This window comes from Vicugna pacos, chromosome 22 (assembly GCF_048564905.1).
Source record: "Vicugna pacos chromosome 22, VicPac4, whole genome shotgun sequence".
NCBI lineage: Eukaryota > Metazoa > Chordata > Mammalia > Artiodactyla > Camelidae > Vicugna > Vicugna pacos.
In genome coordinates, this window is record NC_133008.1 from 7,254,279 (window position 1) to 7,281,172 (window position 26,894).

The 26,894-nt window shown below is 56.3% G+C and overlaps 1 protein-coding gene across 2 annotated transcripts in view; it reads left to right on the top strand.

Moving 5' to 3' along the window:
* The window catches only part of ADAMTS2 (ADAM metallopeptidase with thrombospondin type 1 motif 2), a 204,629-nt gene that overhangs the window by 115,199 nt on the left and 62,536 nt on the right, over positions 1 to 26,894 (top strand). For both annotated transcript variants that reach the window (XM_072947118.1, XM_072947119.1), the window contains exon 4: positions 5,031 to 5,233. In XM_072947118.1, coding sequence (XP_072803219.1) covers positions 5,031 to 5,233 — 203 coding nt within the window. The remainder of the gene's footprint in view (positions 1 to 5,030; positions 5,234 to 26,894) is intronic.

Sequence of the window (26,894 nt, forward strand, 5' to 3'; positions counted from 1 at the left end):
CTTTCATGACACTGGTACCATTACGTTCTAACTAATGTTATCTTGCAATACGTTCTGTGAACTTGAAAGGGTAAGTACCTCCTCATTATTGTTCTTAAATACTTTTCCTGGCTAGTCTCTCATACATAGTCTTCCAGTTGAATTTTGTAATTATTCTGTTGGATTTTAACAATTTTTTGATGGAGATTGTGTTAAAATTACGGGTTACTCTGGAGAAGAATCAGCTTGCAATCCAGGAGAGTGTCGTCATGTCTCCGTTTACTGAGGTCTTTTGTTTTGCGGGAGGGCTTGCGCTGTATTGATTTACTCTTTGTGTGGTCTGCATACATTCATTATTTTTGTCTCTTCCTAGACATTTTGTGGAGTTTGTTCCTGTGGTTGAATAGCCGTGTTTTCTCATTCTGTTTCCTGGCCAGTCACTGTTATGTACAAGAAAGGCATTGACCTTCGTGTACCGATTCTGTGTAAGATGAGAATTAACTATTCCTTGTAAGTTTGGTAAAACTCTTCTGTAAAACCTTCTGGGCTTTTCTTTGACTACTTTCTCCATTTCTTCTAAGGTTTACTCAGGTTTTTCTACTTGAGCTGACCATTGGAATTGATACTCTCTTCTTGGTCTGGGCAATTAGAACAGCATTTCTCATGGCTGGTGCTCAGGGTTTTAGGGCTTGCCTTCGTGTTTGGTCTGGTTTTGCTCTGGCTTTGCTCTGGCTTTGCTCTGTGCTAGCGGCCGTGGACACGGTTTTTAAGTTTTCTTTTTGTCCGAATGTACAGTCAGATTTGGAATGTGTTCCGCGTGTGCTTGAACAGGACTCATCTTTCTGGTTGTTAGGCTTAAACGTTAGGTCAGTCCTAACGTTAGGTTTCAGTCCTTCAAATGGTAGCCGACAGCCCTACCTAATGTTTTATCTACTTCGTGTGTTTTTTCTGGAATAAAGGCATTGAAATGCACAAAGAACTGTGGCTCTGTCTGTTTCTCCTTGTATCAGGTTGAAGCTCTGTCAGGTGAGTCGAGCTTCGGGACTTTTGCATCTTCTCAGTGAATTGTTTGTCAGTTTGCCCCTTTAATGTCTTGGATTATATTTTATCTCATAAATGTCGTTACGCCTGGTTTCTTTTTGTTGGCAATTAGCATGGCACCTCTGTCTTCGCCCCATTTGTTTTAACTCCTCCTGGGTCATTTGGTTTTGGTTATGCCTTGTGTTAGTAATTTACAGCAGGATTTTGTGCCAGCTCCTGCTCCTCTGCCAGTCACCTCACTTTTGCTCTGGCTTCCCGCCCCACCGCACCCCGTCAAGCCTGGGCTGGCCAGCCCTGCTGAACCTGCGTCTCCTTCCAACCCAGCTTCCGGCTCCCACGGGGACCCCCTGCCTCCCCACTGTTGGCCCTGAGTGCCTCCCATTGCATCCCTGTGCTGGCTCCTGTCCCTCACAGCCCTGCGGTTACCAGTGAGGCACGGGGGAAACCGAGGCACCCGAGACCCTGGGCCCCTGCCTTCCGGGGGGGCCTCTACCCAGGGAGGGGAAGACAGTTAATGCCCCAGCAAATCACGTATGAGATCTGAGCTGCAAATGGTGGTGTATTCATGAAAGAAGAAAGGAAGATGCTGTCAGGGAGATACTGAGGGAAGGAAGAACCTATTTTAATTTATAAAGAAATAAGGCAAGTTCCCCTGAGGAGGGGACATTTCGGCTGACACCTGATGGATGACAGGGAGTAGGTCCAGTGAGGAATGAAGGGAAGATCATTCCGCGGAAAGCGGACAGCGATCTTCCTCGCCACTGAGCGGTGGCTTCTCAAGGCTCTGTGCCCCTCTTCCCACTTGCAGGCGTGTAGCTGGAGGAGGCAGATGGGGTCCAAACACATCCAGTCTGGCGCAGGAGGCAGTGCAGGAGGCAGTGGGGCCCTGGCACCAAGGGCTGCGGGTCCCCTTCCCTCTAGACCTCTGGGGAGCTCCTGCTGGTCCTGATGGGAGGGGCTACATTTGGGCAGGAGCAGCAGTAGGAGGAAGAGCATCCCAGGAGAGGCCAGTGCAGCAAAGCCTGGGCGTGGGATTTGCACAGGGAAAGCAAGCACCCAGGCGCCCCTGAACCTCCAGAGCAGGTGGCACCTGCCGCATCATGCTCCCAAGGGGTTTGCAGACTCCAGACCCCGGGGTTTCTCTTCTCCAGATAAACCTGCTTGGTTCTACTAGTTTCACTTTCCCCACACCATCCCGTGCTGCCAGTGAAGTACACGGGTCACTCTCGGGGCATGTTAACAACTTTGGATCCCATGACTTGGGCTGGGTCCCTGCCCCTCTGTGTTGTGACTTGTCTGAGTCCCTTAAACTTTCTGGTCCTGGGGTTCCTTGATGCTAAAATGGGGACAATAATGAGGGTGGTGAGGGCCCCTGAGGGGCCCTGTCCTCCCTTGATCTGCACTTTGACTTTGGATTTGGGGGCATCTCTGTAGGGGCTGGGCCTTAATGTCCAAGCCATCCCCCCAAAATGACCGTGGTCGAGATAATGATAAGAATCATTACGCTTGTGGCGAAATTAACATTTCTGCTGCGTTCTTAGAAAACATTACTGCTTTTAATGGACCTACAACATACAACGTAGTTAAAACCTGTGCTTGCTTGGCAGAAGCAGCTGCAAGACGTCCCCCAGCCAGCTCTGGCCTGATGGCAGCCCTGAAGCCCCCCACGGAGAATGTCAGGAGGGGTCACTGCGTGCGGACTTCTTGGGTTAGGGTGGGGAGCACACTCTGATGCCTTAAGGGGCCAAATGGGCAGCGAGGGTGGCAGGCCAGGCGGCCAGGGGAGTGAGTCCCCCTGTGTCCTGTCTCCAGGCATGGCTGTCTCTCCACAGCTCAGGATAAACTCCCCCACCCCCACCCTCTGCAGTGACTCCTTTCTTAATTTCTCAGAGAATCTGGCTATTCTAGATTTTAACATGACATCTCCCAATTTGAAAATATAGTCGGGCAAATAAGGTACGTTTTAAATACCACGTGGCCCTAACAGGCACCCCCGTGGTCTGGCTTTGCCCAGGGACCACTTGTCAGCGGCCCCTGGCTTGATGGGGGCAGAGGGTGAGATCCAGCCTCTTCCCTGGGAAGAGATTTTTTTTATGGAAATGACCGTCTTTCTGCTTCCCAAGGTGGCTCTGAAGGTGAGCTGTCCCTGCTTGTTGGAAATGCAAAGAAATAAATGTGTAAAAATAGAGCAGCAATTCCTCAAACCCCCTGTCAGGTTTAAGTAGCCGGCGTCCCCTTGGGAGCAGCAAGGATAGCCCTGAGTCACCTCCAGGCAGCGCTGCAGGGCTCTGGGCACCCCCCCCCCCCGCGCCGTGCCCGTCCCAGGAGCAGCGCTGGGCAGTGGCTGCCGTGGGCACGTGTGCCTGGGCGGGGCGGGGTGGGGCCCTGGCAGGCGGCACGGGGATCCCAGGAGGCACAGGAGTGCAAGGAGCCGCTCAGCCCTGGCCTCAGCGTACTCCTTGTTTCTGTGAAGTCCTTCTCTGTCTGCTGCTCCTTCACCTCCACCCTTCTTTCTCAGTCTCTGTCCGTGGCCAGGTTGCGGGTTTGTGCCTCAGACCTGACAGAGAGCAGGTGTAAAGGAGAGAGTTTCTGGCTGACAGTCAGCCACGTCGGGGCCCTTCCTGTCTGTAAAATGGGGACAATAATGCATAGCAAAGAGCCCCATGGTCAGCACTGGACCCTGGTGGCAGGCACCTCAGCTGCCTGTGGGTTACCCTGCTGTTCTCAGAAACCGTGCTGTGTCTTCAGGGTCTGTCGCATGCCACTGTGACATGCCTGGAGGAGGCAGCAGACAAGAGCCTAAGGGACAAGCAAGAAGGACGATTCTGCAAGGGCCCCACCCTCAGCTGCAGGCCTGCAGGGTTGGTGATGGCATGATAACCTAAGTTCTAGGTCCTTCCTAAGGTGGGAGGCTCTGAGACACAGCCCCTCCCCCCACCAGGAAGGCCAAGGAGGAGCAGGACCCTGGGGTCAAGGACCTGTCACAGACACAGAGACTAGTGTGGGGGCGGGGGGAGGGGTAGGCCTTGGCACTGGGGCATTTTGGGCAGTGTGGTCTGGGCCTGCCAGTGATGCTGACAGTCAGCCTGCTTAGCTCGGCTGCAACCCTGAGAGGTGGGGGCAGGGTCTCTGGTCCAGGGTGGGCTCCAGGACCAGTGGGGAGGCAGAAGAGAATTGAGGCAGAAGCTGCAGCTGTACAGACAGTGCGATGCATCTTGGGGTCCTGAGCAGGATGGAGCTCCATCCCTGGCCCCTCAGCCGAGGCCCCTCAGGCCCAGGCCCCAGGTGGACTGCCCACTCTGAGCAAGGTGTCCAGCCTGTGGGGACCAGAGGGAGCCCTTGCCAGACAGACGGTGGTGGAGGATCTGTCATGAGAGAGGCTCGTCCTGGTCCCTGCATGGTTAGGTCCAGCAGCTTCTCATCTCCTCGGCACTTGGCACCAGGGGCAGGCACAGGTAAACCAGGGGAGGGCCCGTGTCGGGGTCCCAGCCCAGAATCTGTGTGGACGGACTGGCACACAGACAGGGGGCCTGGCTTTAGGCAGGGACTGAGCAGGAAGTTCTAAAGGGAGCTGTCTGAAAAGACGCAGTGGAACACATGCCACCTGGGCTGGGCTTCAGTTTCCCCAGTTACAACCAGGGTGGCAACACCTGGGAGCCTGCCCTTTGGCACTGGGTGGCCCTTTGGAAGGTGCAAGTGTGTGAGAGGGTGGAAAGGGTGCTCTGCCTGCCCAGCTGCCGGCCTCTGTTCATCGCTGGGTGCCGGACCTGGCCTCTGTGCGGGCCGCGCTGCGGGTTTGCATGCTGCTGGGTCTGAGCTGACTGGGCACGTCCCTGCTGCCCTCTCTGAACCTCAGTTTGCTCTTCTGTGAAGTGGGGACAGGAGTGCCCTTGGCAAGGTGATAGCCAGGCTGGCACCCGGCAGGCTGCGTCTGAATGACGTTTTGTCCTGCTGCGATGTCCCCGGTGAGCCCGGGCTGCTGCAGCAGACTGTGTCCTCTCTCCTTGCAGGGGTCTCCCCAGGCAGCCTGGACACCCTCAGCCGCGCCCTGGGCGTCCTGGAGGAGCGCGTCAACAGCTCCAGGCGGAGGGTGCGCAGGCACGCTGCCGACGACGACTACAACATCGAGGTCCTGCTGGGGGTGGACGACTCCGTGGTCCAGTTCCATGGGAAGGAGCACGTGCAGAAGTACCTGCTCACCCTCATGAACATCGTGAGTGGGGGCGGGGCACGGGGGCAGGGCCGGGAGGCCGGGGCGCAGCGGGGCTGGGGCACCCACGCTTGCCATTGTTTCCTGGTGGAGCTGGGAGTGAGCGATGTGGCCACAGGGAGGCTCTCCAGGTCCAAAGCTGAGAAAAGGTGGCCCTCCCGTTGACCTCGCTGAACCTCAGTTTTCTCATCTGCAGGTGGGGGGTAATTCTGACTTGGCACCGCTATTTGTAAGCTAAGTTCTCTTGAGTTTTGGCCGTACCGACCTGCACATTTTCCTATACATCAGCTGACTTGTTTTTAAAACTTAACAGTATTCACAAAGGCAACCTCCCTTTATTGTAAAGTTAACCTGGAAGTGACATATAAAGCGATGTTATCCTAGCTGGAGAGTCCTGCCTTCTGCCGGCTGCACTGCGGCTGCGCCGCTCAGACGGGAGATGAGTGTGTGTCAGGGCGGGGGACAGATGGACTGACTCCCCTGGAGGCTTCTCCTTGAGGTAGTCAGAGGAAGTGCAGACTGAAGAGAGCGTCCCCTCCTCCCTGTGAGGCTTGGCTCCTTAATGGGGCGACGTGTGCCACCTACGCCTGCTAGGGCACCACGAGGCACGTGTCCCCTGTCTACTTTAATCCTGGGAGATTAAGTGGGGGCCCTGCCCCTCGTTCCAGCCCCCCCACCCCCACCAGGAGGTGCAGGATGCTGACTCGGCACAGAGTGCAGTCCCCTCGGCCCTGGGCCATGTGGAGGTCCTCCCTCCCCCACCTGGTGCTTCGGGTCAGCCCTGCTGGGAAGATAATCAGGGTGGCAACCAGGACACGCTGTGGGCGAGCGTTGTGGGAGGGGCGGATCTGCGGCAGGAAGCCCGGGCTGGCAGGGGCTGGAGGTGGGCAGGGAGGCCCAGGCGGTGGGGAGTTGTGAAGCAGCAGGGCTGTGCGCCCCAGCCTGTCAGTGAACCGGGTCCTGCAGAGGCCTGGCTGGGGGCGAGCAGTGAGAGGGCAGGACATGTGCTCAGTTCTGCTTCTTGGTTCATGATGAGCCTCTGGGAACTCAGTAGGCCCCTAGGCAAGACCCTCCACCAGGGCCCTAGTGAAGAGATAGGTCAGGAGCCAGAGGGAGACTGTGAGCCGGCTGGTCGCTGGACCGGACCAGGAGGCCCCTGCCTGCCTCTCTGGAATGCAGCCGTCTCGTCCATAAGCAGGGCGAAGTCTGTTACATGCTCAGAGCTTACTTTGTTTGGCAGAGTGTTGTCACCCTTAATTGCACCTTATTTTTGAAAAAATACCTTTAATGTAATGTAATCGTAGTAATAATGTTGATACCATGATGGCTGCACAGGTTGAGCTCTTCACACGTGGCCCTGTGTGCCAGGCCCGTGCGGGTCACTTACCCTGTGTCATCTTAGGGAATCTTCACACCAACTCGACAAAACTGGTAGATAGAAAATCTCGTCTGCCTGCAGAACATGTGCTTTCCCCCCAAGCGTTACACTGCCCTCCAAACCAGTGGACAAAAGGGCAGGCGTGGAATTAGGGTCCTGAGTCCTGGCAAAGGAAAACCACTTGTTCCCTCTGCTGATGCCACTGCTTCCGACGCTAACTGCCTGGGGCCCGTGGGGAGGGGCGCGGGGCTCCTGTGGCTCTCTGGACGCCCCCACCCCCACCCCAGCACCAGCCTGGAAGCTCTCCAACTTCACCCTTTAGGGTTTTCATGGAGATTTTATGACACGGGCACGATTGACGGAATCACTGGCCATGGGTGACTGAACTCAGTCTCCAGCTCCACTCCGCTCCCTGAAGGTCGCAGGTGGGGCTGGAAGTTCCAGCTCTCTAAATCATAAAGCTGATTCCTCTGGCGACCAGCCCCTGTTCTGATGGGCCCACCGAGGGTCCCCTCATCAGCACAGGCCCTTGCTGTTGAAAGGGGCCCCTTATGAATAACCAAAGATGCTTCTCCCACCCTATCACTCAGGAAATTATGAGAGTTTCAGGAGGTTTGTGCCAGGAGCCGGGGGCAGAGAACAGACATATATTTCTTACTGTGGCATATGTGGGTTAGCCTTGGCCCCCCATTATCAGGTATGTCACTGGGAGTGGATTTTCCTGAGCCTGGTGGAGCAAATCTGCCTCCTCCCTGGTGTGGAGGGTCCCTTTGTCGTACACACCTTGTGCCCATGAGCTGGTAGGACTAGAACTTTCTAGAAGGTCTGGAACTTTCTCTAGAAGATCTAGAACGTTCTCTTGGTTTTGCCAGTTAATTTCAGTTCATTCATTTGCGCCCCTGTGATCCAACTGTATCTCAATTTTGGATAATGGGATGGGTTGGTTAGTTTCTTGAAAAAGCGTGAGAAATATACAAATTATTAAACTGAAACAAATTTTATCATAACCAAAAAAAGATTTTAGGAGAGGAATTGGAGGAGCTGAGAAAGACTAGTTGGGCCTTTTTTCCCCTGTTGGATTTAGCAAGTGGTGCTTGTCCCGGGCACGGCAGTTGGTCCTGCAGAGCAAAGGGCCTGGGGTACAGTCCTGAGCTCAGGGAGATGGGGCAAGAGGGCTGGGGGAGCAATGTCTGTACCCCTAGTCTGAGCCCCACCTCCCACCTCGAGAGCACAGTGTGGTTGAGGGAGATGAGGGGCCCTGCTTGGATCCTGTGTTGCCCTGACAATACCCTCTAAGGCTCCGTGTCCTCAGTCAGGGCGTGTGCATGCTCTGGGGAGAGTCCCCAGGGATGACCTGAGGCACGTGAGCACTTTGGTGGTCTTGGGCAGGGGGCAGATTGAGGAAGTGGAACTGTTGGAGAAAGGGTGACCTTCATTAGTGATGCTGTCCAACAGAACTTTCTGCAGCGCTGGCAATGCCTGATCTGCCCTGCTCAATACAGCAGCCACTAGCCACCCTGACCCTTGCACACTTGAGTGTGGCTGGGGTCATTAAAATTCAATTACTTTCCAATAGAGCTTTTTGTTTTAATTTTTAAAATTTTAACTGTGGTGAAGTGTATATAAAATTGATCATCTGCAGTATTTATAAGTGAGCAGTTCAGTGGTACCAAGTGCACACGCATTACTGTGCAGCCATCACCACCATCTCCAGAACTTTCTTCATCTTGCAAAACTGACACTGTACATATTAAACCATCATTCCCTCTTCCCCCCATCTCCCCAACCCTTGGGAACGGCCATTCTGCTTTTTCTGTCTCTATGACTGTGACCGTTCTAAGTACCTCCTCTAAGTGAAATCACACAGTATTCGTCTTATGACTTTCACTCAGCATCATGTTCTCAAGGTTCTTCCGTGTTGTGACAGGTGTCAGAATCTCCTTTCTTGTTAAGGCTGAGTGATACTCCACCGTGCATGTACACGGCACTGTCTTTGCCTGTTGATCTCCTCGTGAACACTTGGGTTGCTTCCACTTTGTGGTTATGGAGAATGTTGCTGCTGAACATGGGTGTGCAAATGTCTCTTTCACGTCCCCGCCCTCAGTTCTTTTGTGCATAAACCCAGAAGTGGGATTGCAGCATCATGATGTAATTCTATGTCTAACTTTTTGAGGAACCACCATACTGTTTTCTGCAGTCGCTCTGCCATTTTTCTTTCCCTCCAACAGTGCAAAGAGGTTCGAATTCCTCCACCGCCTCCCCAGCACTGGTTGTTTTTGGAAGTAGCCATCTTGATGGGTAATGTGAATCTGATTAATTTGCATTTGGTCCCCGGTCCCTGGCGTGGCTAGTGGGCTACCACGTTGCACAGCGCAGTTCTGGATGCTTTGTGCACAAGCGGACCGCCTCCTGGGCCCTTTCCCTGAACGTGGCCGGCGCGTGGACAGCCCTGGGTGTGGAGCCTTGGGACCCTGAAGGTGCCGGCTCACCCGGGGCTGCAGCCAGAGCCCCCAAGTGGCCCTACAAGGCCTGGCCCGCACGTCTCCCTCTGCTTGTAAGCGCACAGCTGGCTGTGGGCTTCCCAGCACTTGGAGCCAAAGCTGCAACGTGGAAGACAGATGTGGCGGCAGCCGGCCCAGACTGTGCTCCAAGTGAGGCATTTGGTCAGCAGTGAGGACAGCCAGGGCCGGGGCAGAAGCACTCCCAGCCCTGGGCGGACCATCTGTCCCCTGAGGAAGGTCACAGAGGCCCTGGAAGGAGGGACTGGTGGGGGCCCCTAAGACAAGGCCCCGGGAATGTGGGCCCTGAGGGGCAGCAGAGGCCCAAGCGGGCTGGGTGTGGATGTGGGCCTGCCTCAGCCCCGGCCGCTCTGAGCCGCCTGGTCTCCCTCGTCTGGGCCCTTCCTCTCGCAGGACTCCCTTTGGGGTCTCCTCGTGGCAGAGCCTGGGCTGGGATGTGGGTCCTCGTGTGACATAGACATTTCCGGTTCATCATGCTCCCCTCCCTTCCAGATCCCAGCCTCCTTACACTGAATTTGGGGCTAGTTTTGTCTCATGGCCCGCGTGGAAGAAAATGACCCTGGTTGCCTCTTGGCCAAGGCAGTCAGGTGCCGGGGTGTCCCTCCCTCTCTCTTTCCCTGCCGCAGGGACCTTGGAAGCCACATGTCTCAGGAGGGGCACCTACAAAATGGGGCAGGGCCACCCAACCTGCATAAGCCTGTGACTTGTGCCAGGAAACGCGCACCGGCCTTTACTGCGTTAAGCTGCTGGGATGCGGCAGTGAGCCTCGGTTAGCTGCATGGAGCCGTCTCATTCTGACGGACACACGTGGCTCTCGTCCACGCGCTGTGGTCAGCAGATGTCTGCTGGGCATCTCTTGTATCAGAAGTGGACAGGGGCCGATGAGGGGAGTTGGAGGTGGAGGTCCAGTCAGGACTTGATGTGACTGAGGCAGTAGGAAATTGGGAGAGGGGCCACTTCCTTCCAGCGTTCGTGGGCAAGATACCTTACGCCTTTTTTTCGTAGGAAAGTGGGAGTTAATCCATCCCTCTTTCCATCTCGGGCTCTCTGGAGAGTGAGAAGGGTTGGAACTGTTCGCTGAGCATTTCGAGAGAGCCACTTGGGCGTGGAAAGGGTCTCATGGTGCTCAGGATATGACTACACACAAAAATGTAAGCCCTCAACAACCCCGGCCAAACAAAACAAAACATACGGCAAACACCAGAACTGGGGGCAATACTGCCCACACGTACGTCAGATGAGAAGTCAACTGACTTTAATAGAATGGTTCTTCAAATTAGCACAGAAGAAACTAACCCCCTCACCAACCTGTTCAAGCCCCTCACCTCCTGCCAGGTCCAGTTTCCTCCTTTTCCTCCTCAAATCTAAAAAAGTAACGTTCACCGTTTATTACAATATGGGAGGGGGAGGGTAGAGCTCAGTGGTAGAGTGTGTGCCTAGCAAGCACGAGGTCCTGGGTTCAATCCCCAGCACCTTCAATAAAAAATAAATAAAACCTAATTACCCCCCAAAAAAGTATACAGCGCTGCATGTCAGTTATATCTCAATAAAACTGAAAGAAAAAAAATTTTTATATATGCTCTATTCAACACAGATGATATATCATTTACAACAGAAAGTTAGAATATATTCACTTAAGGATGCAAATGTTTTCTCCTACCAGTTATTGCCTACTGCCTCATTTTAATGATGGCATAACATTGCACCACGTGACTAAAGCATAATTTTATGTAACTGATTATTTATATGACATAGACACATAATAAAATTTATTTCCCTGTTAGAGGTTGGATCGGCCACTAACTGTAATGAATACCATTGTTGCTAAATCTATTGCTCATCCTTTACTATTTCCTTAAACTGAGTCCCTCAAAGTACGATTGCCCATCAGGCTTTCTACGCCGGAATGTTCTGTTGTGGTTTCACCTCTTCCTGTTCCACTGAGCAGATGCCCACCCCTCACCTCTTCACGCCACCAGGTCCTTCTCAGCTGTGGCTGTTTGATAGCAACCACAAGGCTAGACTTATTATTGTAAGTTGTCTGTATTTGACGGAAATGAGGTTCCATTTAAAAATATATGTGCCTTTTCAAACAGTGGTCCTCTTATATTTTATGATTGGCTTATCCACATCCTTTATTCTACTGAGATTTTTTAGTTTCTTCTGTGCTAATTTGAAGAACCGTTCTATTAAAGTCAGTTGACTTCTCATCTGACGTACGTGTGGGCAGTACTGCCCCCAGTTCTGGTGTTTGCTGTATGTTTTGTTTTGTTTGGCCGGGGTTGTTGAGGGCGTACATTTTTGTGTGTAGTCATATCCTGAGATCTTTTCCTCTCTGGTGCTTCCCTTGGGGGCCGTCTTTGGCATTTCGTGCCCTCTCCAGAAGTTCATCTTCTGGCGGTTTGCTCAGGTCACCCCCAGCAGTGACTCCCACAGCCTGGTCAGCAGCGTGGTTTCCCAGCTCTCACCCACCGCCTGACCATTCCCGCTGCACATTCAGCAGCAGCAGCCCCACACCCACGATGTCTCCTGGGGACAAAACTCCCGGGGCCCCATGCAAAATGAAAATGTGGTTCTCTTGTTCCAAGAGCAGGATAAAGTGTCGTAAAAGGTACCTACACCAAAGCCTTTTCCTTTCTTCCACAGTCTCTCAACCTGTCAAGATTTTAAATTTTCTATTTATTGTCACTCACAGTGAAGAAAAACTAAGCTTTTTCATTATAATCATGAATTTTCCCATAAATCTTCATATTTCGCAAAGCCTGTTTTCAATGCAGATATTAGAACATTTAACTTGCACGAGGGAATCCCTGGAATTGAGCAGATTTGAACTTTGTGGCTCATGCCCAAAGGATGCCATGGGCTAGCCAGAAGTTCCAAGCACCAGCCAGACTCAGGAAGGTTGGGAGGAGGAAGAAAGGACCCCCAGGAATGGAGCGACTAGGAAGTGCTCCCTCAGGGCCCTGGCCCTGGGCAATGCGGGGTGTGCCCACTGAGGCCTGACAGCAGCCTGTCCCCCCACAGCCACCTCTGGAAGAAGGCAGGGCATGGTGCTCCAGGCCAGGGGGCCTGGGGATGTCCAGCCAGGCATCTCCCCTTCCCCTGGGGCCACTGCCCCAACCCCGGCCGTGCCCCTCCCCAAGATGCCCCAGGGCACGTGTGTCCACCCTGACTCTCCCTGCAACTGCATGCAAGCCCCTGCAGGGGACAGAGGGTGGCAGTGGTCGCAGAGTGGAGATTAGGCAGCCAGAAGCCTGTCCCAGGGAGGTAAGGCCATGCATGAGGCAAGGGTTCACTGTCCCATCGGAGTTCACTTACAAAACACAAACTCAAGGGTGAAATGATGACGAATTTCAGGATGGTCACCGCGGAGTCTTGAGCCCCAAGTGCGGAGCCCTTCTGTGCACCGGCCCTGGTCACTCACCCCTGAGCCCAGGGGCCTGAGCCCTGCCCTGAGCCCCGCAGCCCGGCCCGCCATCGCTGCTCCCAGCTGTGTCCTGGCTTCCTGCCGCAGGGCCCCGTTCTCACGGCCAGCCCCAGCCTCCGCCCCTCCAGAGCCCAGCTCGGACCTACCCCCCTTCTCGGCCTGCTGCCCGGAGGAAGAGAGCTGGGCCTTCTGAGCACTGGGGCCAGGCCGTGCGCCGAGGCCTTGTCCTCTGGGGTCCTCTGCACTAATTTTTAGCTCTCACACGCCGTGGCTGCTGGCAGACCCAGGATGAGGCCCTGTCTCCTCAGCCCAGGGGCCCTTAGCCTTGCCAGGGAGGCTGGGGAGCCTTATCCATGCGTTTGTGTGTGTGTAGGGGGGCTCTCGTTCCCACCACTGAGACAGCCCGGAGGAAGGGGCTGGGAGGGCGGGGCTGGGAGCGCAGACAGATGTGCGGCCTGTGCAGCCAGCCGGGCTCCTCCAGGCCCCATGCCCCGCACACGGCTGGCCCTGCCTGGGGCCCCTGCTTCCATGTGCCTCTCCACAGCTCCTCGGCCGCCGTCCCGCCCCTGCCCCTCTCAGCGCTGGCTCAGCCCCAAGGTTGAGGAGTGCCCCTTTGCGCTGGGAACCGCTGTTCTGTCTGACCCTCCGCCCGCCCCTGGAAACATGCTCCCCGCTGTGTCTGGGGCTCCCAGGCTGGGATGCGGCCGACACTCCTGAACACGCCTGCCGCTGACTCTGGTGCTTAGGGAATCAGTGCATTTTCACCGACTTACTCCACTAGCTTCCCTGAGCTCGTCCGGGAGCCACGTGGGGACGCAGCCACCGTGTGCGTGGCCCCGCCAGATGCTTTGTCAGGTGTGGACGGAGGCTCCTCTCTGGGCTCAGGTGAACGGGAGGCCAAGGATGAATGCCTGAGGGGAAAGACTTGAGAGTCATTATTTTTATTTATTTATTTTTAATTGTAGCCGTCAGTTACAATGTGTCTGTTTCTGGTGTACAGCATTACGTCCCAGTCCTGCATATGTACACATACATTGGTTTTCATTGAGAGCCATTATTAAAGTAATACGTTTACCTATGCTTTTTAAAAAGTAAACCTATTAGTGCCAAGACTTCAAGAAATATAAAACTTGGGCCCAAGCCCAGTGCTTCCTACGGGGCTGGTAGCATTTAATGGAAACACCGATTTCCATACTCCTCTTCCCAGAGAAACCAAAGGCCTTGGTGTTTGCTTTGCATCTCAGCTCCTGGGAACCCATCCTCGCAGGGTGTCAGAGGTCGCCAAGGCCATGGGACACATGTGAGGTGTCTCCCCCCGAAGTGCCACTTGTTCTGAATGGCAAGCATTTTAAAAACATCAATTTTATGTGAAAGTAAACTTGGACATGTTACTGGGTAAAACGAAATTCACATGAATTTTTCAAGATAAACTGGAGATGCTAAAGCAGGGTTGGCAAGGGCCAAATTCAGCCCATTATCTGTTTTTGTAAATAAAGTTTTATTGGGACACAGCCATGCCCGTTCATTTATGAACTGTCCATTACTGCTTTGGTGGAGTTAAGTAGTTGGGACAGAGATCACATGGCCTGCAAAGCTACTATCTGGCGCTCAAGAAATATTTGCTATCATGACATAAAGAAATCTACTTGCTTAGTGCCCACCTTGAGCTGTGGCCCCAGCACGATGTAGATGCAATTGTGTTCCACTGTGTCAGTGCACCGGGCATAGAATGAGGACCAGCTTTGGAGCCAGAAGCAGCTGCAGCCTAATCCTGGCTTTTACCGACCTGGCAAAGTTCTTGCCTTGCCCTGACCTTGGTTTCCTCATCTTTAAACCTCCTGCCCACTCTGACCAGTAAAGACTGGCACATTCCCTGGCAAGAGGGGTTCCCAGGAGACAAGCTTTCTCTCACCCACTTCAGGCCTCTGAGCCTCTGCAGCTGGAGCAACTGTTTCCTGCAGGCCATTGCCGTGACCTCAAACTTGAGCTGAGCTCCACTCTTTCCCTGCTCAGACCCCAGCCCATCTCTACACCAGGCTTGCCAACTGAGTGAGTCTGTAAGGGCACTTCGGGGATTCTTTCTAAAGCAACTGAATGAGCGTTTTAAAACAGGGCAAGGAGAGCAGATTTCTGGGCAGGCAGAGCTGTCCTTCCCAGCTAGTTAACTGCTGATGCTCTGGAAGAATTCCTGAGTCCCCAGCGCACCTCTTTTGTTCAGGGCAGACACACTCCTTAAGTTTATGGAGAACTTGGGATCGAAAGGGGCTTCTGAGCCATACTGTCTGACCCCTCCAGCAGAGGGGTGATCCTCTGTACAGTGTGTTCTTAAACAATCTTTGTCGAATGAATGATTTCTCTCTGTGCCAGGATTTGGATATTTTTCCTCTTTTCTTTTCTAATTTAATCCAGAAATTGGCCTGGGCTCACCAGAGCCTTGCCAGGGTTTGCAAACAATCGGAGAGGCACACGGGCTCTGTTTCCCACCAGCTTCCAAGAACGCCGGGGCCGCGTGGTGATGGTGGGGAAGGCAGCGGCAGGGCAGGAATGTTCTCTGCCGGGCTCGGGAGGGGGATCTTGTGAACTGGCCGCGGAGCTGCAGACCCGCCCGGGGGAGGGCGCAGCCCCAACTCCTGTTCACGTGTCTGGCTCTGGCTCTGGCTCTGGCTCCTGGGAAAGAGAAAAACATCTCTGGAGGTGGACACAAAAACTCGGTTCCTCTTACGCTGAAGGGGAAAGCAAGCAGGGCTCCCAGGCAGGGGGGACACATTTGGGTTTGGGTCTGGCCATAGCGAAGCGTGGGAGGGTGGGGGCGGAGCTGTCACCCTCCCCCGGCAGCTCCCCAGGCCCCAGGATGTGCTGGGGCTGTGGGTCACAGCAGGGCCTTCCTGGCACTGTTCCTGCTGCTCATTCTTGTCCCAGTGGCCTGAGACCACGGACCTATGCGCCACCAGGAGACATGACTGGCAGGGCCAGCAGTGTGGGTGAGGCTGATACAGTGTTTAGAAGAGGGCCACGTCTCAGATGCTGACGGGGGCCGGGCAGGAGGCCTCAGCAGCGGGGTGGGGGGGCTGTGGACCATAGGAGTGGGTGGAGACGGGGGTGACAGGAGAGGCTATGCCCCTGGAGATCCCCTCCTGGGTCCCCTTCACTTGTGGTCACATCGGAACAAGCAGGCCCACCATTGCAAGCATTTTCTTCTTCTTTTTTTCCCCTGAGTAGCTGGAAATCCAACTTTTACAGGAAATCTAATTATTTTTCGATGTTGGCAATGGACTGAAATGAAGACCTCACACTGCACTAGCGAACCAGCGCATGACTGGTCGCTCAGTGGGTGGGTTGTTCCTTCAGGCCTGGAAGAAAGGAGGCGACTGCCTGCTCTGCTGTGTGCTGTCATGGGGGATAATTAGTGCCCCCTGCTGGGGCTGTTGGGAGTATGATTCCAGTTAAACATCAGAAAACTGCTTAGCAGCGCGCTGGACACGTGGAGGGCACGCCTCAAGTGTCAGCTGTCCCTTGTCACGTGTTCCCACAAGGGATGCTCTCTAAATTGATCTAAATTGGGCCCCACTGTGGGCACTGGGGGGCAGAAGCAAGCAGTTGTATCCCTATGCTTAGAGAGCTCAGAGTGTGGGAGGGGTGGGGAGCAGGGCAAGGAATACCTAATTACGCCCTGGTTAACATACCTGCTGATGGTACACGCACCATGGGGTCACAGGGAAGGGCGCCTCAGATGAGGGCCACTTGAGCTGCCCCTGAATCAGAGGCAGAGTTAACTGGGCCGAGTGGGGAGTGGGCATGATGTGTGCTGGTGGTGCTGTGGGTGCCAGAACAGCATGTGCAAAGGCCCAGTGGCATCGCCACAGCACAGTGCAATCTTGAGCCCAGCTGGAGTGAAGGATGCTGGGGGAGAGGCAGGAATGAGGTTGGCAAAGCCTTCTGTGCCAGGCTAAGGGGCCTGGGAGTCACTGACACACTGTCAGGGGGGTGATGAGGTTGATTTGGGGTTGAAAGAGATAAACATCTCTCTTAGGGAGTTTGGGGCTCATGCCTTTTTCTATTGGAAATGCCTGTCCCTATGGCCTGGGAGCCTGAGTTTTCATACACCCTGGCCCCATGCAAGGGGCACTCATACGATGTCTCTACATTGTCCCAGTGGCCCTTTGAGGTTCCTCTTCCTTAAGGTCACTGAGTCTCAGAAAGGTTGGGTGGTACCGCTGAGGCAGGGCAGATGGAATTCACCTGTGTGGCCTGGATGCCGGTCCTCTCTCGGCTGTTCTGTCCTGAAGAGCCAGTGCCCCTGAATCCTTGAGGGAGCTCCAGGGCACTGGTCCTCGCTGACCTCCCAGCAGCATTTGGCATCGCTTGCCCACGACCCCGACTCTCCGTCATCCGTCATGCCCTTGGCTTCTCCACCTGCTGTGTCTACTGTTCTCGCTAAGGCTTGCTCAGCCACCCACCCACTCGTTCACTTAGCACACGTCTACAGAGCACCTACTATGTGCCAGACACAGTTCTAGGTGCTGGAAATGTCGTGTGAGCCGGCCTGAGGTCCTGCCTGTGTGGAGTCACGTTTCAGTGGGGGTGGGTGTAGACCACAGCCCCCGCCCTCCATGATGAGGATGCGGGCGGAGAACGTTCTGACGGCGGGGAGGAGGGGTTGGGTGTGCTGTCTTCACGTCTGCCTCTTCTTCCCTGAAGTGTGCAGCGCTCCCCTACCCCCAGGACTCTCCTACCTCCCTCCCCGATCCGGGAGCCTCCTGACAGCTGATGAGGGAAGCCTCTGAGCAGCCTGTCCTTGGCCTCCCTGAGGGGGCTGGCAGTTGTCAAAGCGGGACTGAGAGTCCCCAAGGATGAGGAGGGCCAGGCAGCGTCCCTCCTTGGTGACAGCTCCAGGCAGCTGCACAGCTTGTCTCCTGCAAGCCTTTGCAAGGAAGTGACAGCAGAGCCAGAAAAGCAGAGAGCAGGGCTCCCCGTCTGGCTGTCGCTCCCACGCAGGCCCCTCCTGGGTGCCCCCTGGGCTGCTGGAGTTGCTGCCGAGTGACTCTGGGATCATCCCCTGCCTGGGGTGGTCACTTGGCAACATGTCTCAGAAGGGTTAGGGGTTCACACAAAGGCGCCGCAAATTTAATGCCAGATTCGGAGGGTCTGCTTACCTGGTTTTGCATGTTCAGCGCCTGGCAAAGAGCCAGGCACGTCGTAGGTGTGGAGGAAATGTCTTGTGAACGAATGAATCAGTGAGTAAATGATTTCTCGCTAAGTGACTGTGGGCCCGCAGACTTTCATAAAACATAGGGTCTGCCTGTCCGTGGAGAGGGAGCCCCTGCGGCACGAATGTCCTTGTCCCTCTTCCTGACTGACGCCCAAGGCTGCTTTTCTCCACCACGGATTCTGGAAGTTTGAATCACCGGGTTGTAGGGACGCACGGTTGTAATTTTAGCAGATTTGCCAAATCGCTGTCCAAAGCCTCTGCCCCGGTCCCCACTTGTGCTCATATGGGTGAGTTTCTCAGCTTCTCTGAGCCTGTCCTCCCAGTGGTACCTGGGGACAGCGATGCCCACCTGCACGTGCGGGAGGTGGAAGGCGATGTGATGTGATGTGAGGTGAGGAGGCACCTGGCACAGGTCTGGGAGGGTCAGAGCTGAGCAACGACGTGCAGCCATCGCTCCTTCATCCACGACATCTGCCAGACCAGCGCAGCTCTTGTCCCTGAGAAGCTTGGTTCTCTTGGGGACACACTCGCTTTCCTGAGGGCAGCAGGAGGGTCAAGGGCCTTGGCTGCCCCGAGGCAGAGCCAGCGCCCTCTGCCTGGCTGGGGAGGTCACAGCCAAGGTAATCCTCGAGCTGATTTTGACCACAAGTTGGTGTTTCTGGAGTGGAAAGATGGGGAGTTGGCATTCTGCACAGACCTTGGGCATGTGTCCGGAGTGGGGCAGGCATGGGGGTGCAGGGCAGGGATGGATCTGGCCCCGGCAGGGGAGCTTGGATTGATCCTGAAGCTTTGGGAGCCAGCGGGTTCTAGGCATTGAGGCTGCAACAGCTAAGGATGCAGAAAAGCCCCCGGTTCCCAGGGGCTCAGGTCCAGCCGAGCGAGGTGGCCGTGAACGATCTAACAAACAAATGAGGAGATTTGAGGCCATGATGGGGCAGCGGAGGGAACAGCCTGGAGAAGAGCGGCATTCGAGTTAGCTTAGCAAGTTCCATGGGAACGTCCATGGGAAAGGCCGTGGGACGCGGCAGAGCTAGCGGGAGGGAGGCAGCCAGGTGAGGGGGCGGGGCTGTCCTCATGCCCCGCCCCCGCCCCGCCCCGCGCGCCAGAGCCTGGCAATGAGACGGCGCGGGCCTCTGTGGCCCTTCTGACCCTGTAAGCGATCTGGGCAGATACTTGCGCTTCCAGGATCTCAGCACCTCAGCCTTCGGTTCTGGGCTCCCTGTGTCGCAGGGCGGGCTCGTGCATCTTCTCATCCGCCCACTCGTTCCCGTGTTCCAGCTCCGGGGTGCCTGCTCTTGGCCTGGGCCCAGGTGAATGCACTGGGGACAGAGGTGGCAAGGGAGCACAGCGACTCCAACAGGTTCTCGTGGTGCAGGGGGCCACGCGCTGCGCAGAAGGACACAGCCGTTTCCCGCTCTTCAGGGAGGCTCCTGCGTTCTGGGTGTCAGGGATCTGCGCTGGGGGATTTCTCTTTCCGGGAGGGATGCGTTCACAGCAGACCGCTCTGGCTGCACTGAGGTTTCTGAATGTTGCTGGGAGCTCGGAATTCCCAGCGAGCCCCCTGCCTGTGCCAAAGGCACAGGTGACAGTGTGAGCTGCAGTGGCTTCCTCAGTCTCTCTGTGCCCGTGCCTGGTGGGCGGAGCCTCTCCCTTCTTCCTCATCATGTGGGGAGGCTGGCCTGAGTTCTCGCCATTTTTGCTGTGAGGGGGGGTGTCAGGTCTGGCCGCAGGCTCTTTACCTGGGCTGCTCAGGTGGGCTGAGCCCCACCTGGTCCAGGTCTGCAGCCGTGATGACCTGCCCATTCTGAAGCCCCTCCCAGTCCACACAGCCAGCTACCTCCCACCGCAGCCACCACACACAGGAGCTTCTGGAGCCCACACAGCCCACTCGGGGGCGGGGCGGGAGGTGGAGGGCGGGAGGCAGGCCGCCACTCGGGCCAGGCCACTCCCAGGAGCCCCTCCCGCTTTTTCCCCTCCTGCTAGTGCTAGCGCTGCTTTGGGAGAGGACTCTACTCTGGCAATGTAGTCGCATCTTAGGGTCCAAGTGGGGAGCAGTGGCCGGGGGGAGCCTTGACTGTGGGTCTGACTCCCTGCCTCTCCTTAGCCACCTCCCCTGCTCTCCTCCATCAACCAGGGCCCTTGCTCCTCCCATCTTCCCCTCCCCAGGGACCTCCCAGGGGCCAGGTCCCCCATCCCCACGGTGATATTTTCCCTTTCTTTCCTTGGGGCCAAATGGTGATCGGAATGCAGAAGGATATGAATTCTAGGAGGAATGAACAATCGTTCTTTTCACGTGACATGGTGGGGCCCAGCTGGACACAGGTGGCAGAGCTCACGTGACATGGTGGGGGCGGTGCTCACAGGCTCTGGGATTGGTGGCAGGGGGCTGGGGGAAGGATGCCACGAGGTGCCGCCCCCAGGGCTCTGGTCAGGGGCGCCGAGGAGCTCGGGGCCAGGGCTGCTGCCGGCAGGAATCAAGGTCTCTTCTCCTTCCTGTCAGCGGCCTCCAGACTGGCGTTGGGGGACATCGGGCCCTGGCTGTGGCCTCAGCTGTGTCCTTCTGTGCCCTGCAGCCTCAGCAGAGCCTGTCCTTTCCTGTTCTGTGGCATTATCCCTTTCTGATGAGCTGCCAGTGGCGCATGGGAAGGTCAGGCCCCAAGTGGTGGCGTGGCTGTTGGTCAGCTGGCGGTAGGGGCTGGCAGGGGCTGACAGGAAGAACCCCAGGTCCGTATCCCACACCCTGGTTTCCCAGGAGGGGCTCTGGGAGGCAGCCTGGGTGTGTGCTGCTGTCCCTTCCTGGTGGCCCTGAGGAGGGCCCAGGTGGGCCCAGGAAGAGGACTCGGGGTGTTTGCTTGACCTTCCATCATTTGATGGCAGCTGTATTGAGCCTGTGCTTTGTTCCTGGGATTTTGCTGAATGCTCTAAATAGAGTGTTGAGGTCAGTCCTTGGTCACAGCCTGCAGGGCTAGAACTAGTATTGAGTCTATTTCACAGATGAGAAAACTGAGGCTCAAACAGGCAAAGTACCAGGTCCAAGTCACAGGTCAGGATGGCGGCCAAGCCTTCCTGGAGCTCATGCAGCCTGACATAGTGAGGAGAAAGGAGCAGCTTCCTGTGGTATTTAGCACCAACATGGGTAATTGTTGAAGGCAGCTCTGCTTCTTCATTTGCACAGTAAAGATTGAGCCTCCACTGGGATCTGGGCATCAGCCTCCTTGCCTGGGGGTGGAGGAGCCCCTCGGCACCCTGGGGGTCTGCAGAGGTATCCCCAGGCCCAGCAGAGTGTGGCCTGGTGTGGTACTGGGGAAGGAATGGTTTCACCCTCCTGGGAGGAGCCGAGGTGGGGGTCCTGGGGGCGTATCCTTGGGCTGAAGGAGGGGCTCTACCCGCCTCCCATTTTTGTTCACAGTACGACCTTGGTAATTCCTGCCCTGCCCATTTGCATTTCCTGACAGTTTGATATTTTGAGCAGAAGCTAGAGGCTTGTTTGTTCTTGCTTTGCCTCCGAAGCATTTGCTGCGAAACGAGCTGGTACAGGAGATCTGCAAAGGGAGTGTTTATTCTCACGATGAGACCGGGCTTTCGCAGCCCTACTTATGTGTCATGAGATGCACGGGGATGAGAATACTCCTCGTGGGAAGCCGGCAGACTTTCTGCCCCAGCTTCCTCGGCGCTCTCTTCACCTCCCCTCCCCTGTGGTGGTCCACGCCTCCTCCTGGGGGCTCAGAGACACCAGCCTGCTGCCCAGTTAGATCAGGGGTTCCCGGAGAAGCTACAAAGCTGGGTGGCACCTGCCTCCCGAGGCCTCCCCGCAGACCTCCAGGCTCGGCTCCTCCCCGCAGGGTGCCAGGTACAGCTGGGGCTCCTTCTCAGTTGCCAAAGCTTGGCTCAGCAGAAGAGGTGGTGACCTTCCTGGAGGTTGAGGGATGGGAGCCCAGCCTGCAGCTCTGCCCCTGCCTGTCCCAGTAGGAGCCTCATGTCCAGGACCAGTCCCCTCTGTCCTGACCTGTCCCTCCACCCTGGCAGAGGAGAAAGTCACCCCTGCCCCGCAGCCTCAGGCCACCTGCCAGGGCTCACCAGTCACCTGGATGGAACTCTGCCACCAAGAAAGCAAACTTTTACATTGTCATGCAGACCCTGTGTCCTTCCTTATTGTCTATTCCAGAACAGAAACTTGGCTGCATCTTTGCATAAGCAAAAGGCGCATTACAATGTATTTCCCCAAACAAGAGAGCCCTTGGCCTCTCTGCACAGAGGAGGGCTGCGGCTTTGAACGTTTTCCCCCAAGGTTTAAAGATTCCAGGATCAATTTCTCAGACAAGGCTCAAGGACGTTGTCCCCGCCTCCCCTCCCCCTGCGGTCTGGGCAGAGGTGAGTAGCTTCTCCCCAGCACACAGGCCTCTGGAGGGCCGGTGGGGGTGGGGAGGCACTTGGGCACTTAGCTGGGGCATCATGGGCCCCACTGCTGTCATTTCCTCTTGTTCCACATTCTCTAAAGTTATTCATGCATTCATTTCTTCAAAACTCTTTCCTGAGCACCTACTATGTGCTCAACACTGCTGGGGACATAACAGTGAGCGAGCAGGAGGGGTGCCTCCCATGTCAGGTACATAGTCTGGTCTGAGAGCAGTCACTCTAAGGGCTCACTTTGAGCAGGGGGCAGTTGTGCTGGGGACGGGCACAAGAAGCCAGCAGCACAGCAAGTGCAAAGGCCCTGAGGTAGCGATGGGCTCCTTGTGCAAGGAGTGCGGATGTCAGCAACTGGACTATGGTGAGCAGGGTGAAGACAACCTGAGAAGAGGCAGCAGGGCTTCGATTTTATCCCAAGTGCAGTGGGAAGGCCCTGGGGTGGGCGTGGGGGAGGGTAAGTGGGGGGGTAACTGCCCCCCTCCTTTGAAGCACATTGATTGCTCTTTGATTTTTCAAATGCTCTTTGGGTATTTCAAGATTTCAGGGGCTGGAGAGGAAATTCCAGGTATGAGCCACTGCACAAGCATCAGAGAAGGTGGAACTGTCAGTCTTGCAAGTTCCTGGAGGAAAGTAACTGAAGTGGAGCTCAGAGAAGCAGTCAGGGCCAGTTTTGAGGAAGCCCCAAGTGCCAGCTGAGGGCTGGGGCCGGTTCCTGAAGGCACTGGGGAGCCATTGAAGGTCTCAGGCAGAGGAAGGAGGAGGTCAGATCTTTTCTGAGTGGTGACCAACGTGAAGAACGGTGCAGGAGGGTGGGGGGTTGGGCAGGACAAGAGGTAGGTAGGTGTTGGGGAGCCCCTGCTTCCTGCCTGCCTGTCTAGGGGATGAGATAAGGGTCAGGGGAGGAGGGAGATGTTTGGAAGCTGCCTTCTGTCCTTGTGGCTGTTTGTCTCACATCTGTTAAGTCTCTGCTTGGCAGAAATGTTGTAGCTGTGTCCCTCTCAGGGATGTAGGTGTTTCGCTGGCGTCTCACTTATTATTCCTGGTGGTGTCCACGCCCTGGTGGGTCCCGCTGACTTCTGGCCCTGCCGGCAGCAGCCCATGGGCAGTGGAGGCGGCTGGACTTGGGAAGCTATGGCTATTTCACAGCCCCCTGAAGAGCTGGCGTTGCCCTGGGTGGGGGCAAGGCAGGGCCCACTCCTCAGGCCAGTGGAGGAAAAGAGCCCCCTCCTCAGCATGGCTGGGATGCCCCCCCCACACCCCCCTTAAGCCCCGCATCCTGCCCTCTCTCTTCCTGACAAGTCACAGTGTGGGGAATGGGAGCCAAACCCCAAAGGGGAACCTGTTTGCAGGTACGCGGGCTCTGCCACACCCCCCTGAGGAGCAAGAAGGCGGCCCAGGCCAGCTGGTCACTGGTGGGGGCTACAGGGGCCGGACCTCAGGGGACACCACCCGGAGGCCTTGTGAGTGGGACGGCAGGTTGGAGGCCACCCGGAAGGTCCAGCGGCCGCCGGGAGTTGCCCTGTGCTCCGTGTGGCAGGGGCGGGGGCTTCCTGGGAGAAAACGGTGACAGGAGCATCACAGTGGCCGGCCGCGGCGGGCAGGGCAGGGCCGGGGCGTCCCAGGAGCAGGCCTGGCCGCCTCTCTGGCTTTGTTGGGCTCTGCTGGGCGTGCCCAGGACGTGCCCCATTTAGCTCCTCAGAGGCCTGGGGACCCAGCTGGTCCCCAAGGCCAGGGTCAGGACGCCCAGCCCAGCCTGGTTGACAGGAGCTGGAGGCTGATGGGCATCTTGGAAGGCAAAGCTTCCTCGCTCAGCGGCCTGAGACCCCCAGGGCTCTGGCCACCTCGCCCCCACACCCCAGCAGGCCTCCACCTTGGGGAGCTCAGTGCTGAGGGGCAGGGCTCCTGGGGTTCTGGCCACCTCCTGCAGGGCCAGACCTGCCCAGTGTCCAGGAAGGACACAGAAGTCTCTGGCCGAGATGAGAGTGGCCGCCATTGGCCCCAGTGGAGAGGCCAGGAGAACTGGAGGCTCCCGGGTCCCGATGGGCAGGGTCTGGACCAGGACCTGGGAAGAGCTCTGGGTCTCCTTCCTCCCTTGAGGACCAAGTTCGGCCTCCTCATCGCTCAGGTGAGGCTGACCACCCCGCCTCTGGCCTCCAAGGGCTGCCAGGAACATAAAATGAGCTAATTATGTGAGCCCAACCTTGCATCCCTTCCGAATAAGAAGCTCTCCTGCCGCTGTCCCTGGACCCCTCGGCATAGCTGGGCACTGGACTTCATTTTGTCTCCCTGAAGTCACCCCTTCTTAATGGGAACCTGTCCCCTCCCAGGTCCCAGAGGGCATCTTATTCCCAAATAGCCGGACTGTTTTTACCCTTTCTGTCCCGCACACACGCCCGCCAACTTGCAGCGTGAGCTGAGGCTCAGGGGTGGAAGGAGTCAAGGGAAGCTGGCCATTCCCCCTGCTCTCTCTGTCCTCTCCTGCCCCACATCCGGCTGCAGCGGGACCTCCCCACGTCACTGCCTTCTGCGTTTCTACACCACAACTTTCAGTCAAACTCCGTGAGCCAAAATGGCCAGGCTCTGCTTGTGAGCAATAAAGCAATACCTTAGAGACAAAAAAAAAAAAACGCTTTCTCTCTTAAGAAAGACTGGCCATAAGGACTGTTGTCTCACTGTGGATGAAAAAATCTAGTTTGACCCTCAAAGCTGGGCAAGGACGCCCGTGTTTAGTGGGTGTGCATCCTGCCCCTGTGACCTCATGGGGGGTTGCGGGGCGCTGTGACTTACCAGCAGTGACACACACAGTTTTACTGCTTTCACCAGCATCGCTGCATCGCACGTGTGTGGAAGTCCAGTCCTCACGAACACGGGGGCTGTCGTCCTGTTTCACAGAAGGGAGGGCCTGGCGTAGGTGAGTCGGCAGAGCCTCCTGGGGCTCCCCCTTGTCAGCTGCGGGTGTCACCTTGTCTGGCAGATGACCCTCAGGGCTCAGCGTCCACCCTCTCCAGACTCATGCACCGAGTCACAGTGACCATCCTATAGGTCTGTCAGTCGTCCCTTCCCTGCAGGAAAGCCAGGTCAGGGCAGAGAAACAGATTACAATCGGAAGGTAGATTTGTGGGCAGGGCGCTTCTGGCAAGGGTTACAGGTAGGGCTAGCTGGAGGTCCCCTGGGCCCTGTAGCTCTGCTCTCCCATTGGTGCCATCTCGACACACAGCAATGGTGACAGTGGCCACCAGGCTCCTTGTCTAGAATGTCCCATGTGCCTGCCTGCCCCATCCATCACGAATTGATTTTCTTTGCTAACGTTCAGATTTCCCAGAGGGTCTTCCTACTGTTTATAGGTAGCAGATACCCTTGCTCAGACAGAAATCCTAAAAGGAGGGGGTCAGAGCGAGTACGGCGCTGGCCTGAGATGGCACAGGAGGCTCTGGGAGGTGTGCTTGGCGGGGTCTGCTCTCACCAAGGGCGGGTCAGCAGCCTCTGGGCTTGGCCTGCACACAAGGAGGGGGTGCACGGCCAGTTCAGGCCTCTCCACTGAGTGATGTGTGAGTGGGGTGGTTCTTTCCACGAGCATGTCCTGAGGATCTGCTGGGGGCTGCTGTGTCCCAGGTTCTGGGGCCGTGCAGGGAAGATGCAGCTGAGCGTGCAGCTCCCAGTCCCGTTGGGGACACAGAGAGCCCAGGGAGTAATGGAACAGGTCAGACCTGGGGGCCCTTCCGGGAGGCAGTGACCATGAGGCTGGGCCTCCGAAGGAGCAGGGACTGCTCAGGAAGTGAGTGAATGAAGTGGGCAGCGGTGACGGCCGTGAGGCGGGAGGGTCCTGAAAGAGCGCGAGGGCGGGGCCCGCGGGCAGGACGGCCCTGGCAGCTGTGAGCCCGAGATCAGCCTGCCGGCGTTTCAGGAAGGTTGGGCTGGCCGCGCTGCCGGGAGTGGGGCTTCCTCATTCTTCTTGTGCTGTGGACGGACCCCTTTGACATCTGGTGAGGCCCACGGGCCCCTGCCCAGAATACTGTTTGTCGATGTGAAAAATGAAAATACATAAGAATAAAAGAATGATAAAAATACAAAGGAAGCCCATTATAGGAGCAGCAGGTGTCAAAGCAGAACACTAAAAGCGCCTTTGGGACATTGTAACGCCTGCCCTGCACTAACAGATGGAAAGTGAGATCTGGTGGTGGGTCTAAAATGACCCCCCCTTTCCAAACTGTGATCAGTGTAGACAGCCTTTCACAACCACCGGCAGCAGCTAGGGCGTGATCTCTGCCAGTGGTCGCCCTGGCACTGCCCCTGCTGCTGGGGGTTGGAGCCTGGGCTCACCCTGGAAGGAAAGGCCATGCTGCAGTTAGAGGCTGGAGCATTCAGAGGGGCCAGTGGCCAGTCCCAGTGTAGCTTCAGGCGGAGAATTCCCTGCGCTGCTGGGAGGGGCCGCCGAGGAGAAGGTGGCAGTTATTGGGGGGGCAGGGGAGTGGTGGCCCTAAGAGGGGGCAGGTGGAGCGGAGGGAAAGGAGGAGATGGATTCAAAGTGGATGGTAGGGGGAGAGCGTAGCTCAGTGATAGAGCCCATGCTTCGCGTGCATGAGGTGTTGGGTTCAATCCTCGGTACCTCCATTAAAAAAAATAATAATAAAGTCTCCCCCAAAAAAAACTTAAAAAAAAAAAACAAACAGCAGATGGTGATGCCTGAGTGTGGAGAGCGGGAAAGAGGAAGCAGCGGGGAG